General features: G+C 34.7%; 1 protein-coding gene across 1 annotated transcript in view; it reads right to left on the bottom strand.

Annotated features, from left to right (window-relative positions):
- Window positions 1-32: 32 nt before the first annotated feature.
- The window catches only part of arid4b (AT-rich interaction domain 4B), a 90,361-nt gene continuing 72,183 nt past the window's right edge, over window positions 33-18,210 (bottom strand). The window contains exons 18-24 of the mRNA XM_073834554.1: window positions 14,313-14,397; window positions 11,895-12,099; window positions 7,707-8,882; window positions 5,868-5,978; window positions 3,594-3,788; window positions 3,351-3,497; window positions 33-772 (exon numbers count right to left, since the gene is read on the bottom strand). Coding sequence (XP_073690655.1) covers window positions 633-772; window positions 3,351-3,497; window positions 3,594-3,788; window positions 5,868-5,978; window positions 7,707-8,882; window positions 11,895-12,099; window positions 14,313-14,397 — 2,059 coding nt within the window. The 3' untranslated portion in view covers window positions 33-632. The remainder of the gene's footprint in view (window positions 773-3,350; window positions 3,498-3,593; window positions 3,789-5,867; window positions 5,979-7,706; window positions 8,883-11,894; window positions 12,100-14,312; window positions 14,398-18,210) is intronic.

Here is an 18,210-nt window from a genome sequence, read left to right as displayed (position 1 = left end):
ATTTTTTTTTTTTTTTTCTCCCCTTTTAATTTTAGGGTGAAATATGACCTGGACAGACTCGTGATGCTCTTGCTGTTGTGATTAAATAAACCAAACATTCTCGTTCATGTCAGTTTTAGCTGCATGTTACGAAACACACCTACCCCTCGATTACAGGTTACCCAGCATTCCTCACGAGTGCCCTGAAGCGTAAGGCACTGCAGCGTCAACTGACCCTCGGCAAATTCCCACGTTTCTAAACTCCGGGACTGACTTCACAGCGGTGGATCTGAGGGTGAATTACAGTGTTGGATCACTGCAGACGAATTCATATTCAAACACAAGATCAAATATTCAGAATGGTCAAAAAAAAAAAACGAAGGGGTTGGTTTGTCGAACGAACGAACAAACAGAAATAGTCTTTGTCCCGTTGTCAAACCTGACCCACCCACGACTCTCGACCACGAGAAAAAGTGCACTTGAGTGCAATTAGCTTGCCAAGGAAACAGTTGTCGATATAAAATAGTGCTTGTTGCTGTCTGGTGGCTATGGTTTCGTCACGTTTGCGCCCCGTCGTTGTGTCCGTCAGTGTCTTTGGGGCGGGCCGGGTGCTGGTTAAGTGCTCTGTGCTGCTCGCCGGCGTCCCGCTCCTGTCACCTGCACTCCACGGACACGCCCGAGGTCTGCGACGCGCCCGAAACCGTGGGCTCCGCCAGCGTCAGCATGACGGCCGCCGTCAGAGAGCTGGAGGATGGCGAGGATGAGGACGAGGACGAGGCCGCCGCTGCACCTGCTGGGACACACAAGAGGGTTATGTGTTAGATCAGGGGTTTCTCAACCTGTTTTCTCAACCCTCTCCTTCTCCGGTCGATTTTGCAAGGACATTTCCTCTAAAAGAGTTTACTTTTGACCTTTTTATTAACCTAAACATTTGTTTTGCCTTCTTATTCTTCTACTGCATGCTCAAAATTCAAACAAACTTTAAATTAAAGCTATACTTATACTTTAATAGATTTAAAGCTCCTGAATTCTTTAATTCAGATATTCTTTATTTGCATTATGGGCTTCGGAGTGCATAGCAATAAAAGTCAATTCTACTAACGAACACATCCCTTTAAGAAGACGGTCTTAAAAATGGCCAAAGAATATTATTTTACTAACTTTAAATTTAACTACTACATTTTAAGTTACATTGTGCTTTGTTGGTAGGCTACAGTTTCTACTAGAATGTTAACAAATGTTCAGTGTTAAGCAGAGGTGGGTAGTAACGAATTACATTTACTTCGTTACATTTACTTTGGGGTAACTAGTACTTATAGAGTATATTTAAAGATAGGTACTTTTACTCTTACTCAAGTACATTTATAGTGAAAAAAAAAGTACTTTTACTTCGCTACATTTGATGGCGTTCCTCCGTTGCTGTCCTCAGAAACGTGTCGTTGGAATTTTCATTTCATGTCTGATAAAACTGTGTTAATGCTGCTTTGTGTTCAGCTGTTACTATGGAAACCGTAGTATTTCAGCGCTCCTAAAGCGCCCCCTCCTGACAGAGAATGAATTTTCCATTTCCAATACATTTTTTTCAGCTGTTTATGGTCAAATGATTGCAATTATCCACCCATGTTCTTATGCAGCAAACACAGAGTTGTAAATGTAAAAAGTTAAGGTGCCTTCTAAAAATCTAAACAAGTACAGTGATATTTATGTTTTAAATAAATATAATAAATCATATACTCAATTCATCCCTTTTAATGTTATAAAGGATGAAATGCCACAGTGTAACATATTTTGTTTTTGTGTGAAACTGTATCTGAATTTTAAATCATGCCATTTTATGGCTTAATATTCTACTTTACATTGTCCAATCCCATTACTGTTTTACTTTTGCAGATCTTAAAAAGGGATATGAATTGCTTTAAATTAATATTTTAAAATTCTGCAGATACACTAAATGAAATAAATATAAAATTATAAATATAAAAAATAACTTCCTTGATATTTGTTTATATTTTGTATTAAAATTGAACATTTTTGATTAGACTCCTATCTGATTTTCTATATTTAAAAAAAGGTCTTTTTTTCATTTGGGCTAGTTAAATTAATTTTCGGGCTACCAAAATCTGAAGAGCACCTGCCCGAAGGGCTACCAGAAATTTTGCGATATATAGAAACCCCTTACTTCAGCCTATGTTTTCAAGGAGAGGTGTGTGGAAGCTTTACAAACTGAAAATTCAGGGTACTTTTTCCATCGGATACTTTTTTACTCTTACTCAAGTAACTATTAAGATTGTTACTTTTACTCTTACTTGAGTAAATATTTCCATAAGTACTTGTACTTTTACTTGAGTACAGATTTTGGGTACTCTACCCACCTCTGGTGTTAAGTAAATATTTTTAAATTTGTTGTTTTGTAATTGATTTTATTTTTTGAAAAGCAAGACAAAACTGTAAAAAGCACATTTTGGCTATTTCATTTGTGCAATGGGGAAAAAACTGACAAAATACAAAGGGAAAAAAAATGCAGCCCAGTGTTTAATTTAGTTTGACTTTGGCCAAGAATTTAACTACTACAAGTTTTGATATTAAAAAAATAAAAAAATCAGCAAAATGTATGTTACTTAAATTTAGACTGAACAAAAACATTTATATTCATTTAATGTTCATATTAAATCCATCAATATAACCAGTAGAAGGCAGATAGTGTTTAGGTATGTAGTATTTTTTCCCCATTGTCTTTTATAATTTAATTTACAACTGATTAAAAATGGAATGCATTACTTTTCATATCTTAGTGTTGTTATAGTTAACTAAAACTGCTAAAAACTACTTTTTCTGGTCTGAAATAAAATATATAATATATAACTGTGACCCTGGACCACAAAACCAGTCATAAAGGACTTTTAATTGAAATTTATACGTCACATAAAAGTAATAAATAAGCTTTCCATTGATGTTGTTTGTTAGGATAGGACAATATTTGTCTGAGATACAACTATTTAAAAATCTGGAATCTGAAGGTGCAAAAAAATCGAAATATTGCGAAAATCACCCTTAAAGTTGTCCAAATGACATTCTTAGCAATGCATATTACCTGGGAGAATGAGAATTTTTTTTAACTTTTTTTTTTAACTCCTCAATGATGAAATATATAGGGAAAACAGTATTTTATTTAACAGAAAAACTAAATTTAAAAAATATAGGTCTTTTAAAAATATAAAATGCACTCCTACATATTACTAATCAAAAAATAAGTTTTGATATATTTATGGTAGGAAATTTGCTAAATGTATATAAATTAACCACAACTGTAAGTAATACTAACACTTGTTGGCACTAATTGAAAGGCGATTAAATAAGCTGTGAGCACTCACTCTCTCTCTCTTTCTTCTTCATGCGCTTGCGTCTCCTGTCGATGGAGGCCACCTCAGATTTGAGCAGGAGGTAGTGATTCCTGATGTCCTGCAGTTTTTCCTGAAGGAAGGCTATCCGCTCGAGACTGCTCATCTTTTCCAGGTCCGCTGGATGGACAAGAGCAAAAGGCAGTTAATGTCAAACCATCATATCTTATTAAAAAGATTAACTGCTGAGAATCTGTAGCACTCTGTGTCACTTACACATCTGGAAGCTCCACTTGGTGCGGCCGTGGGAATGATCCGGATCGGCGTGTTTGTGGTACTTGTGGCCTGAGGGGGGCGTCCGGCCGGAGCACTTGGGTGGGATGGCCGTCTTCATATCACTGCTGCTCTTGGATGTGGGGGATTTGGCAGTGCTCTCGCTCATACACTGGTCCTCACTGTCACTGCTGTGGGCTGCAGCGCCACCCGGAGGAGAGGAGAGACAAACATACACCATCAGCAACACAGAACCTCTTCATGAGAGGAAACTTACACTAGCAGTCAAATATTTAATGTTTCATGCTCAACAAGCCCTGCTTTTATTTGATCCAAAATACAGCAAGAGCAGTAATATTGTGAAATACTTTTACTATTTAAAATTACTGCTTGCTATTTGAATATATTTTAAAATAGAATTTATTCCTGTGATTTCAATGCTGAATTTTTAGTATCATTACTACAGAAATCATTCTTACATTTGGGTCAAAGACGTTAAGATGGCCACATCAAAAGAAATTTACAAAAGTGATTTTATGTCCATAGAAAGCACATGTAAGTAAAGTGTCTACTTTTAAGGTTTCAAATAAGTTTTTGAAGAATAAAATGTCAAAATTTGGTTGTTACATTGCCATTAAGTGTAACACAATATTTATTTAAAAAATTTAAACAACATGCTTATTCTGACTTGTGCATATTAAAATATATAAATGAATAAGGGAGCATATTAAATTGTATTGTTTTTTTTAAATTAGCTTTAAATATGCTTTTTGTTAGGCTATATAATAATAATGACAATAATAATAATAACAATAATAAATAAATAAAAATGATCAAATAAAATAGAAAATAGTAGTAGTTCTTCCGTAGTACTTTTGTATTCTGACAAAAAAAATTAATAACATTTTAAAATAAAAAATCAAAGTAACACAAAAAAACATAAAAAAAATCCAGGTTTGCTATGCTTGTTTGTAGGCTATATAATAATAATAATAATAATAATAATAATAATAATAATAACATAAACAATAAAACAACAAAAAATAATAAAAATATTTTTAAAAAGTAAAAAAAAATCCAGGTTTGCTATGCATGTTTGTAGGCTATATACTACTAATAATATTAATAATAATAATAATAATAACAACATTAAAGAATAATAAAATAACAAAAAATAATAAAAACATTTTTAAAAAGTAAAAGAAAAGTCCAGGTTTGCTATGCTTGTTTGTAGGCTATATAATAATAATAATAATAATAATAATAACAACAATAACATAAAAAAAAACATTTTTAAAAAGTAAAAAAAAAAAAAAAAAATCCAGGTTTGCTATGCTTGCTTGTAGGCTATATAATAATAATAATAATAATAATAATAATAACAATAACAACATTAAAAAAATAATAAAACAACAAAAATTAATAAAAACGTTTTTAAAAAGTAAAAAAAAAAAAATCCAGGTTTGCTATATGTTTGTAGGCTATATAATAATAATAATAATAATAATAATAAGATTTAAAAAATAATAAAACAACAAAAAAATTAAAACATTTTTAAAAAGTAAAAATAAAATCAAGTTTTGCTATGCCTGCTTGTAGGCTATATAATAATAATAATAATAATAATAATAATAATAATAATAATAATAAAATATATAAATAAATGTATAAAATGACAAAACAAAAATTGGAAATAGTACTAGCACTTCACTGCTTTCCTAAATAATCATGCATCTTTAATATCAATATTACATTACAATAATCTAACCATAAAACAGTGTGAGAGAAACTGCTGAGAGTTCACATTCATGTTCAGACACAATGTGAATGCAAAGAGATCTCTTTCTCTACAAAGTTTATATTTGGGTCAACTGAAGGTAGTTTGAGAGGGAAAAAAATCTGTTTTACTGGCAGAAGAGTGTGAGCAAACCATAACTTAATTCCAAGACAAAAGCCATCACATAAAGTGAGTTACTGAAGTCACTGAACTCCTACAGCTTTTCATCACAGGTGATTTACCAGATGATGCTACACTCCTGCAACACACACTCCAAACACAAAAGAAATAGACGTGCAGAGACACTTGAACACGCTCACATCACTGCAGAAATAAAAGAACGGCAACCTGGAAGGAAAGACTGAATTACACAGGAACTGCTTTTTGTAGAAATAACGCTCTTGAGTAATTGTGCTGAAAGCTTATCAACGCTCTGTTGACTTCCCTGAAAACATAAGAAGCCCTACACAAGCTCTTTAACAGATGTGGATTTGTGTTACCTGGTTTGCGGTTCTTCTTGGGATGTAAGCTCAGGTTTTTATGACTGCGCTTGTGTTTCTTTGATGCTCCGCCGCCTTGAGACTCTTTGTGCCGCTTCTGGCTGGATGAGGCTGAGAGACGGATGAGAACTCAGTGAGAAAATGCATGATGCACGTCTTATTTTTTTTTATTTTTTTTTTTAGAATTTGCACTAACTAGTCAAGGTTTAAAGAAAGTACATGACATAATCAGTGAAAAGTTTTTGAACAGTAAGATTTTTAATGTTTTGTAAAGAAGTCTCCTCTGCTCACCAAGCCTGCTTTTATTTGATTCAAAATACTGCAAAAGCAGTAAAATTATGAAATATTTTTACCATTTAAAATAACTGCTTTTTATTTGAATATATTTTAAAATGTAATTTATTCCTGTGATCAAAACTGAATTTTCAGCATCATTACTCCAGTCTTTAGTGTCACATGATCCTTCAGAAATCATTCTAATATTCTGATTTTCTGCTCAAGAAACATTTTTATTATTATCAATATTTAAAACTGTTGAGTACATTTTTCAGGATTCTTTGATGAATAGATCTAAAGATCAGCATTTGTCTGAAATAAAAAGCTTTTGTAACATTATACACTATACCATTCAAAAGCTTCAGTATAAAAGAGAGAAAGAAATAGTAGAATTTAATACTTTCATTTAGCAAGGATGCTTTAAATTGATCAAAAGTGATGATAAAGACGTATAATGTTACAAAGGATTCTTATTTCAGATAAATGCTGTCCTTCTGAACTTTATTTATTTATCGAAAGAAACCTGAAAAAATCCACTTAGCTGTTTTTAACATAATAATAATAATGATAAATGTTTTTTGAGCAGCAAATCAAAATATTAGAATGATTTCTGAAGGATCATGTGACTGGACTAATAATGCTGAAAATTCAGCTTTAATCACAGGAATAAATTATATTGTACAATATATTCAAATAGTAAGCAGTCATTTTAAATATTAAAACTATTTCAAAATTTTACTGTTTTTGCTGTACTTTTGGTGAGCAAAAGAGACTTCTTTAAAAAACATTAAAAATCTTACTGTTCAAACACTTTTGACTGGTAGTGTATATCCAGTTTTCAATTGGCTGGACATTTAGATTTAATGTTATTAACCACTGAAATTTTATTGGCTGCTGGCAGTCTTGTTTTTTTATGTAGACTTGTCATAATAGAAGATAAGTTAGGATGTCCAATAAAGAAGAGGCACACCAACTTTCAACTTGACTATATACACTACCTTTAAAAAATCTAGGTCTGTAAGATTTTTATTAATTTATTTTTTTGAAAGTGTCTTCTGCTCACCAAAGCTGCATTTATTAGATCAAAAATGCAGTAAAACAGTAATATTGTGAAATATTATTACAATTTAAAACAACTGCTTTCTATGTGAATCTATGTTAAAATGTAATTTATTCCTGTGATCAAAGCTGAATTTTCAGCATCGTTACTCCAGTCTTCAGTGTCACATGATCCTTCAGAAATCATTCTAATATGCTGATTTGCTCCTCAAGAAACATTTCTGATTATTATCAATGTTAAAACAGTTGCGCTACCCAATATTTTTGTGATATTTTATTTTTCAGGATTCTTTGATAAACAGAAAGTTAAAACAGAAAAACAGAAATCTTTCGCAACATTATAAATGTCTTTACTGTCACATTTGATCAAATCTTTGATTAAAAAACGATTACTTTATAACATGCAACATTGATTCGGAATTCAACAAAAAAAAAAAAAAAAAACACGATCTCTAAAGGTTTTGAAATGTCAAGAATGTGAATACAACAGACAACTATACGTACCTTTGGCTTTCTGCTCACTCTCCTGCTGACTGCTGTTGCTCAGCGTCAGGCTACAGTTGCTGTTACTGTTGCACGACAGGTTTCCATCGAAGGCCTTGGAAGGGGAACCCGCCCCCTCTTCTTGAGGAATCTCCTGGATTTCTCCACCCAAGCTCTCCACCTCCACCGTGCTGCTGTCCGACTCGCTGCGGCCCCCCGCCTGCTCCTCCATCAGAGGTCCTGTGGGCAAAGAGACGGTCGGAGGACTGGCGGGTGGCACGGCAGGCGGCGAAGGCGCTCTGATCTCAGCCAGAACCTCGGCGGGTCCTTCACCCACAGCGGGCGACTCGGGCGTAGTCGGAGGCGTGTTGAGAACCGAGTTGGTGCCGCTGCTGGGATGCTCCTGCAGTTTGTCCTCAGCCATTTCCTCATCCTGGGTGGGTTCGCCGCAAGGCTCTTCCGGTGCAGTTACGGCGGGCGGAGGAGAGTTGGCCGCCTCGGTATCCGAGTCTGAAAACAGCTCCTTTAGAGTCTTCTTGGGCCATTGAACTTGGATACTTGACCACACGTCCTTCTGTCCTTTGGTGCGACATCCGGGCGACCTTTCTTCGATCCCTGTGGATATTTTGGCTCTTTTCTCCGGGATCTCCCAGAATCCCGAATGCCCGCTTTTGCTCTTTTCCTTCACTCCGTTGTACTTCTTCGAAGGTGAGCTCTTGGTTTTTGTATTGCCTCTTGATTCTTCCTTGGTTTGAGGTTCTGTTGGAGGATCTGCTTCGTCTTCAGAGCTGCTGTCCTCCACCGGGCCTCGTTCTTCCAACTTCTTGGGCGAACTACTTGGCAGCCAATCGCCTCCTCGGCTGCTTCTAGTTTTGCCTTTCGCTGGGCTTTTCAAAGCGCGTTCGCCTTGACTTTCTGCTTTTTTTCTTCTGCCGCCAGAACCTTCGACCTCAACCTCAAATTGGCTCTTTCTCTTGGCCGTTTCGGGGCCGTCGTGGACGCTCGGCTCCTCGTCCACGATCGCGGGAGCTTTGAAGGCTTCAGATGGGCTTCCGCTCTCCCAGTGTTGTGGTGTATGAGGGCGCTCTGGAAGACCTGCTTTCCGAAGGCTCGCTCGTCCTCCTGGATGATCATCTTCGTCATGATCAGCATCACCGTCTTCTTCTCGCTCACTGTCGTCTGTGGAGCTTTCAGAGCCTGTGGGAAACAAAAGGATTACATTTAAAAATGAGCTCCAGATTCAGAATGGAGTGAAATAGGTGTCAGAGCCCAGAATGTGTCAATTAATACAAGACTTAAACTGCTCCAGTACAAATGGATAATGCGCACTTATATTACACCTGAAAAGTTGAACAAATTTAACCCTAATATTCCAGATGTTTGCTTTAAATGCCAAAAATATAAGAGAACGTTTTTTCACTGTGTTTGGAAATGTGATGTTATTCGGACATTCTGGCAAAAAGTGATGATATTAATATCTTCAATAATTTTAAAACTTGTTCCAATGACTCCTGAAATATGTGTGCTAGGTCTAATTCCTGTTGGTATATCAGTATCAAAACATCAAATGAAAATGATAGACATCTGTTTAGTTCTCGCAAGACGGTCAATTGCATTTTATTGGAAGAAAATAGAAGGTCCATCAATTGATCATTGGTTAAAAGATTTATCACACTGTATTGTTTTGGAAAAACTGACATACAGTACTAAGGGTAAACTGAAAGATTACTATAAAATATGGAACCTTTTTATACAATTCCTTGAAAACAACGAGATAGCAATACAAGGAATGCTAGATTCCTCTCAATCCAGTGATTAATGCAAATGTGATGTGCTTTATTTGATGTGGTAATATTTGTCTGTCTTAGCCCATGTGTAACAAAATTTACTTTCCCTTTTGTTTATTTATTATTATTATTATTATTATTATTATTATTACTTTTTATTTTATTTAGCCCTGTGTAATGGAACATGTGGATCCTGAGGGTGGGAGGGCGGGGGGATAGTTAAAAATTGTCATCATTGAAGTTTTTTTCTGTTGTCTTCTATATTTTCTCAATAAAGACATGTTTAATACTAAAAATGAGCTCTGTTGCAGTGCTAAATTAGAAAATTGTAACAGGGTTCTCCACACTTTTTGATCAATACATTTTCATGCATTCATGTTATTGTAGCATCAATGATATACGATTATAGTTTAATATTTAAAATTAGATTGTATTTCAAATTTTAATTTTAGTCATTTTGTTTGTTTGTCATTTTTATACGTTTCTTTAGTGCTGGGCAATGATTAATCACGATTAATTGCATCCAAAACAAAGGTTTTTGTTTATATAAAATACTTGTGTATATTTATTATGCTTATATAAAGACACACACATACAGTATATATTTTTAAAATATTTACATGCATATATTTATATTCATGTAATTTTATGTTATATTATATATAAATATATTTAATATATAAACATAAAATTTTTCTTAAATCTGTACATGCATGTGTGTGTATTTATATATACATAATATATACTTTTATTTTGGATGTTATTAATCGCAATTAATCGTTGCCCAGAACTAGTTTTTTTTTTTAAATATCTATAATTTGAATCCATTTTAATTAATTATTTATTTACCTCTACTTAAACCAAATGTTATTGCAGTTAATTTTTCTTTTATTGCAAGTTTAGGAATCCAACCAACAACATTTTCAGGTTGATGAAACTGCATATACTACTGTCCAGAAGTCGGTAAGATCTCTTATGCTCATCCAATTCTGCGTTTATTTGATTACACATACTGTAAAATTGCTAAATATTATTTTTATTTAAAATAGCAGATTTCTATTTGAATACTTGTTAAACTGTAATTTATTTTTGTGATCAAAGCTGAATTTTCAGCATCCAGTATTCAGTCACATGATCCTTTAGAAATCATTCTAATATGCTGATTTTCTGCTCAAGAAACATTTCTGATTATACAATGTTGAAAAGAGTTGTGCTGCTTCATAATAATGGCAGCATTATAAATGTCTTTAGATTCACTTGATCAATTATGCATACTTGCAGAATAAAAGTAATAATTTTCTAAAAATCTAACTAATGTCAGGCTTAATTAATTCAAAGCATCCTTGCTTATTTAAAGTATTAATAAAAAAGAATAAAATTATAGTATACCTAGACAAAAAAAATTTACTTTTCAATGATTTTTGCCAGTTTAAATATTACCTAATATTACCATGATTATAGGAACCCTGTTGTAAACAAGCAAGCTTAAAGATAAAGTGTGCCATTTCTCAGCCGCTAGTAGAACAAAATGTGAAAAAAGACAATGACAACGATAAGAACAATTACTTTTTCAATTAATTTGTCAAGATTTTTTTTTTTCACAGGCGAAAATGAGTTGATAAACTAAAATTAGATTTGAATGACAAAAACTATGATGAAAATCTATGAAAGTTTTTCTCAAATAAAAACGAGAAGAAAATGTTAGCCTCTTTTGCGTCAAAAAATTATGTTGAATTGTCCATTTTGATAAGTATTCAAGTAAACATAGTCGAATACGTCTTAAGTGAGCGTAAAAAGCATTGCATCCGTAAGTTCAGTTTTAAAGGGACAGCAGCCTAATTTAGTTGCTATTGTCTGTGGCATTGATGTTATTTAAGCAACAAAAGAAAGACAGAAGCTTATACAACCATTGGCATTTCATTGAAAAGAAGACCATGTTCTTATTCTTTATGAAAAGTGATTATTTATTTTTAATATAAAAGCATGTTGTGCGTCACCACAGTTAAACTGGTGTCTATCATGTCAAACCTATATAATGAGAATGTAAATTTTAGAGAAGTGCTTAATAAATGCATTACACTGTGACTAAAACCATTAGATTTTAGCCAACTAAATTGACTGTGGATTTAGTCGACTAAAATCTTATGATATTTAGTCGACTAAAACTAGACTAAAACCAAAATAAAGATGACTAAAATATGTCTAAAACTAAATCAAAATTTGCCCCCAGACTCATGTGATTGGTTGATTCAGAAGTGGATTTGCTAAAACAGACTCTCTTCAGGAAGTCAAACTACCAATGACTAATGTATAGTTACTCTGAACACAAAGTATTTAAGCATTGAAAAATTGCACACTTCGCCTTAAGTAAGACACATTATAAGACCTGGTATTAAGCAGTGTGATAAAAATATAAAGGTACCTGGGAGGCCGTTGAGGATGGATGTGATCTCTATGGGCTTGCCGGGCATCTGTTGGCTTCCTTTATCGCCACACTCCTCCATCTTGGAGAAAACATCACTGCCAGAGTTTGATTTGGACAATCGGTTGATGCGATTTTTGGATGAAGGAAGATCCTCTCTGTCTGTCAGTCTCTCTATTCGGTCTCTTTCCCGCTCTGCTTTATTCTGTGATTCAACAAAAACAGCAAATTAACAATGCGACAGGTAGGGGTGGGCGATATGACCTAAAATTATATCACGGTATTTTTCATCTTTTGAACGGTGACGGTATATTATCACGGTATTACTTTTTTTTGGTACATTTTGGGAGGAGTAGCCTGTCCTGTCCCTTTAGTATGTGAATAAAGGTAATATTTTTATTATATAATAAGTAAATGGTAGGTATCCTTATCAAAAAGAGACATGGGAGAGTATGCATTCTCAACATATTTATTTTGCAAAAAACCTAAAGATCTTACTTAAAAGTGTACAACAAAACAAAAATTATTTTTTATTGAAATTTAATTTCTGCAATATTTAAAACCTTTAAATAACTGGGGGAAATCAACCCATGGCAACAGTTTAATAGTAGATCAATTCTGTGGGGAAAAACGCGGACTTGGCAACCCTGCATCCATCACGAGCAGCTGGAGTTAATGTCATTGCACACATGAGTACGAAAGTTTCGTCCGAGATTTTTGCATGTAAAAAAAAAATAAAAAATACAGGTTATGTTAATCGAGTTTACACACTGCCTCTGAAACTTTCGTCCGTCATAAAAAAATTCGGATCGTGTTTGATTTTCTGCATTTTTGCATCCATAATAAGCATTTTGATAAGGATGGCAAATATGAGAAAACTAAAAAAAAAAAAAAAAAAAAAAAAAAAACATACGAAAATCAGACTCAGTGTACAATGACCTTTAGATTTGAATGATCACGGGTCGAAAGTAAAGAGAGATGACAAAAATAGACTGGAGGATTTGCTGCAATCTTGTACTCACTGACAAATATCTATTATAAGATGTGCTGCTCCCTTTACAGAGAGTGTGCGTTATCGCAAAATCGAAAGTAAAAGTAAACAGCGCGAGCACTCAGTTAAAAGCGATTTCTATACCCTGCATATTGAAAGTGCGAAAATTATATACAATATTAGTTCGCCTCGCGCCCGCTCAATTTGTGATCCGCTGTGTTAATCCTTCGGCCGGCTGCCGGGAAAAGTCCCGGTCGTCCCGATTGCCACTCTGCCCCTGGTATAGGCTACAGACCCGACCTTTCTTCACGGTGTTTCACCAGTCGTTTAATGGCCACTCCCCTTTTACCTACCACCTGCAAAGCTGATATCAATATGTTTTACTTTATTTACAACAAGATATATAGTATAAGGACAGGTATTCAGACCACAACTGAACGTTTGAAGAAAATGTAATGCCTTATTATTTAGAATTATTGATGTAAATGCAGCCGTTCGAGGCACATAATTGATTTATTACGGTATTGACAGTATTAGAAAATCCATGTCGTGGCGCAATGTCACACCGGTGTACCGCCCACCCCTAGCAACATTCTAAATATGAATATGCATGAAGAATACAATAGTAGTAAAAGTTTGGAGTGGATGAGATTTAAAAAAAAAAAATTATTGAAAGAAATTAATACTTTTATTTACGATGCATTAAATTTATCAAAATATAAACATTCTATTTAAAGTAAAAGCACAACTGTTTTCAACATTGATATCAAAATCAGCATATGTGACCCTGGACCACAAAACCAGTCATAAGGTTAAATTTTACAAAACTTATATATATACATTGTATGAAAGCTCAGTAAATAAGCTTTCTATTGATGTATGGTTTGTTAGGATAGGACAATATTTGGCCGAGATACATCTATTTGAAAATCTGAAATCTAAGGGTGCAAAAAATCAAAATACTGAGAAAAACATCTTTAAAGTTGTCCAAATTAAGTTCTTAACAATGCATATTACTAATCAAAAATTACATTTGGATAAAAGAAAAATCAATAATTTTGACCCATACAATGTATTTTTGGCTATTGCTACAAATATACCCCAGCGACTTAAGACTGGTTTTGTGGTCCAGGGTCACATATTAGAATGATTTCTGAAGGATCATGTGACACTAAAGACTGGAGTAATGAGGCTGAAAAATTACAGCAATAAATTTAATTTTAATAAGTATTACAACATAAGTCAGTTATTTTAAATTGTAAAAATGTTTCAGAATTTTATAGCATTATTAATTAAACAAATGCAGCCTTGGTGATCAAAAGAGACTTTTTAATAAACATTTATAAAGTCTAATAGACCCCAAACTTTGAGTTTGAGTATGCTGAAAAAACAAGAAAAAATTAAAGCTTCTTCAAATTAGACTGTACCTTTATTTTTTTGCGGTGCTTTATTTTAGGGACATTCTTATTGGCCGGTCTGACAATCTTGTCGGCTTTGATCCACTCGTCATACCTGTTAAGAGATACAGATTGGTCAACATTTACCAAACAATAAGACTCTAAAACTTACAAAACATCCTGTTTTCTTGCAATGATGACATGCAATGCATAAAAAGTAAGATATTGCATTGCACAAGTCACAACTGCAAGATATAAAGTCAGCATAAACAAAACGCTGCAAGAGAGACATGACTACTATAAAACATCAAAGCCGCAACAAGGTTTTCAAAAGGTCCTGCTTTGCTATTTTTGTCAGCAACACAGAAATGTGCTTCAGGATCAGAAACGTCCACACAACACACAGTCAAATCCAAGTCTGGGAAGAAAAAGTATGTATGTAAGTATGTCATGATGACATGTCCTAGTTTTAAGGGCTGTTCATACTGACAGCGATTTGCAGTGGCAAAGCAACCATAATCACTTCTTTTCAACGAGAGCTGGAAGGAAAAACATACACCCAGAACTGAAGAACTGAAATGAAGAAGATTGTGTACTTCAGTGTAACAAGGTGACTGAAGAACTGCCATTAAGATAAATGGAAATGCTAAAGCTGATCCACCTCCTCATACCAGCAATTACTGCTGACTGTGTGAATGCACTTTTACACTCCATTTGTCTCTGATCATCCACTCAGACGCAGAAAAGAGGCCCAAAAGTCTATAATGTGTCAAATATCAAAAGCACACCTGACTTCTTTCTATAAACCACCCACTCAAAAAAACAATGATAAGAGGCTGTGTTAAGCTGAACTGTTCTCAGACCACACACCACAAACATAGAAAGCACCTCCTCAATTCATCAAAGCTGGAAACCAAGCTGAGTTCACAAAGTACCAGTTTGATATAAGCGAGATAAAAAGACTTCCAGAATATTTTATCAAATCTTTAAAAGGAAATTAGTAGTTAACTAAATATCCATAAGCAGAGCTGCATGTTCTGCCTTGTTTATGGAGTTACATCTCTAAAAGAATCAGTATTTATTACTTTTGGATGGACAGAAATGATTTAAACACATTTCCAGCATATTAAAATTTGATGTGTCCGTCAAACTGCAATGAAGCGCAGCAGCAACAATGTATTTTTGTAGGCCAACCGTTAAGTTTGCAGTTTCCTTGGCTAAAGCCCAACAGGATTTTTCCATTGGCTTTGGATTACTGCAGAAAAAAAGCTCTGTGGTCGACAAAAATTTGATTCCTACATGTTTTGTTAATGCTAATCTTTGTAAACAGACACATTTTGAAGCCTAAATTGCTAGAATGTAGGCCATAAACAAACTACACCATGGTTGCACGACATCAACATCAACACTTTTGAGTTTTGATAACTCTTTCAGTCTTAATCTAAAAACATTTTCACTAAAAATTTTAGGAAGATTATAAACTAAAGTATTCCTGTTCGTTTGATGACATTTAATGTCCCCGTCAACCTCTGCAGTGCCATTCAGCCATCTGTCATCACCCGTAAAAGCTTTAAAAAAAAAAACTCAATGTGCTATTACTGATGCAGTTTGCAGTACTGATGTCACAGAATAAAGATATCCTGAGCTTGTGTTCACCACTGCCCTTATTTCAGACATTTAGCCAAAAACACATTCAATGTAGGTTGGCCTACAAAAATGTGACATTTTCATGAGCTTGTTCTCACAACAGACCCAAAAATCCATTAAAAAACCCTCTGACATTGGTACAAAGACACTGAAAGTGCTATAAAATGCCCATTTTGGGTTTATATGTTTGGGAAATATGTTGAGATTGTCTTTACCACAGACCTAATTTCAGACATTTAACCAAAAACCCTTTCGAATATCCAATTGACTGACTCAATGGAACCAGAAGTGCTAAAATGCTAATTTTGGGGTTTTGGCCTACAAAAGCAACATGAAAATATATTGAGATTGTGTTCATGACAGACCTTATTTCTAGGGCTGTCCCCGACTATGAATTTTCATAGTCGAATCAGAATTTTCGAATCTTTCTATAGTCGACCGATAGTCGAATCATTGGCCTATGTGTGTGTGTGTGTGAATGGGTTGGGAGGGGCACGACACTATAGTCAGCAGGAGGGTAAAACTATTTTTATTTTATTTTACACACAGCACACAGCAACAACTTTTACTAAAGCGACCAAAACTGCCTGCCAACTGACAAACGAACTTATTTAGGTTTAAATAAAAACACAGAACGCGTCTTTTATTTCTAAAAACGCGAGGCGCACAGCACTGCCTTTTTTGGTGACTTTTAATAAAAGAGCAGTGTGCTGCGGTTTTTTATGCTGCTAAGCAACGACCAAAACAGCTGTCCTGTCAGTCAAATCAAAGGATTATAGCGCGAGCGCTCTAAAATCTTAGTTTTTTGCTGTTAAGTAAACTGTCATATTAGCAGAAATCCTAAATAATACAGCTCCGGGTTACCCACGATAGACACCAAAGGTTTCTCCTCCATTTCTTGCAGTCTCCGGACTTTTTAAGCAACGGTAAACTTTCGTCACAACAACAGAAGGCCCGCCTCTCCATTCATTCGATTGGACAATGGAAAAGAATGACGTTGGGCGTTTTTCCGCTCAGAGCGCTCCTGCAAAAACGCGAGGCGCAGCAGGCGGCGAAAACGCCGTCAAGATGGTCCTCATCTCTCGTCATGGATCAGGGAAAGTGAAAATGAAATCTGTCACAGGGGTGGTTGGATTTATTCACAAACACGTTAAAAATATTTATTGAACGCTTCTTTCTTTTCACTTTTGTTTTTACTGCATTATCGTAATCAAAGGCTGTATATAACTTAATATAACCGTACAAAACCAGTAGTTCTGTGTGCAATTAGACATTGAGCACCCCCATATTGCCAAAATGGTATGATGCTCGTTTCACCCGCGAAGATTCGACTGTGAGATCGGTGGTCGAATCAGGCTCCGCATATCGATGCATCGAATCTTCGACTATTCGGGGACAGCCCTACTTATTTCAGAAATGTAACCAAAAACTAGGGATGCACAATACTGTGTTTTTGCCGATATTCGATATGCCGATATTTTTAAACTAATTTTGGCTGACAGCCAATGCATTCTCAGATTAAATGCAGCAATCCAAAACAGCAAATTTAATCATCATTCAGGCAAAACTTTGCTTCAAGAATGAGCCACACTGCTGACGTGATCTAATCGCTAAAACACCCTGAGCACATGTGAGTTATTCCTCATATCGGCAAGACATATCGGCATAATCTTTCATATCGGACCAATGCTGATATTTACAAAAACCCGTTCCAAAAAATATTGACTTCAAAACAACACTACTAGGAGTGCTAAAATACACTTTTTATGGTTTATAGCCAACAAAACTAATGTAAAAGTATCTTGAGCTTTTGTTCACCACTGACCTTATTTCAGACATTTAACTAAAAACCCATTCAAAAAACCAATTGACTTTGACTCGCTGGAACAAGAGGTGCTAAAATTCTGGGTTTTGGCTTACAAAAATAACATGAAAACATCTTGAGATTGTGTTACAACAGACCTTATTTCAAGAATTTAACCAAAAACTAGTGATGCACGATCTTAGATTTTTGCAGATATCCGATTTGCTGATATTTTTCAACTCATTTTGGCCGATAGCCGCCCCCTACGGAATTAGAACTGCAACGATCCAAAACAGTGAATTTATTCATCATTCAGGCAAAACCTTGCTTCAAGAATGAGCCACCCTGCTCTAATCTAATCACTAACACACCCTGAGTTATTCCTCTTATCGGCAAGACATATCGGCATAATTTTTCATGTCGGACTGATACCGATATTTTCATTTAAAGCCACTATCGGCAGATAATATCATGCAT

Source organism: Garra rufa, chromosome 2, assembly GCF_049309525.1.
Source record: "Garra rufa chromosome 2, GarRuf1.0, whole genome shotgun sequence".
NCBI lineage: Eukaryota > Metazoa > Chordata > Actinopteri > Cypriniformes > Cyprinidae > Garra > Garra rufa.
This window is presented reverse-complemented; position numbering and strand designations above follow the sequence as displayed.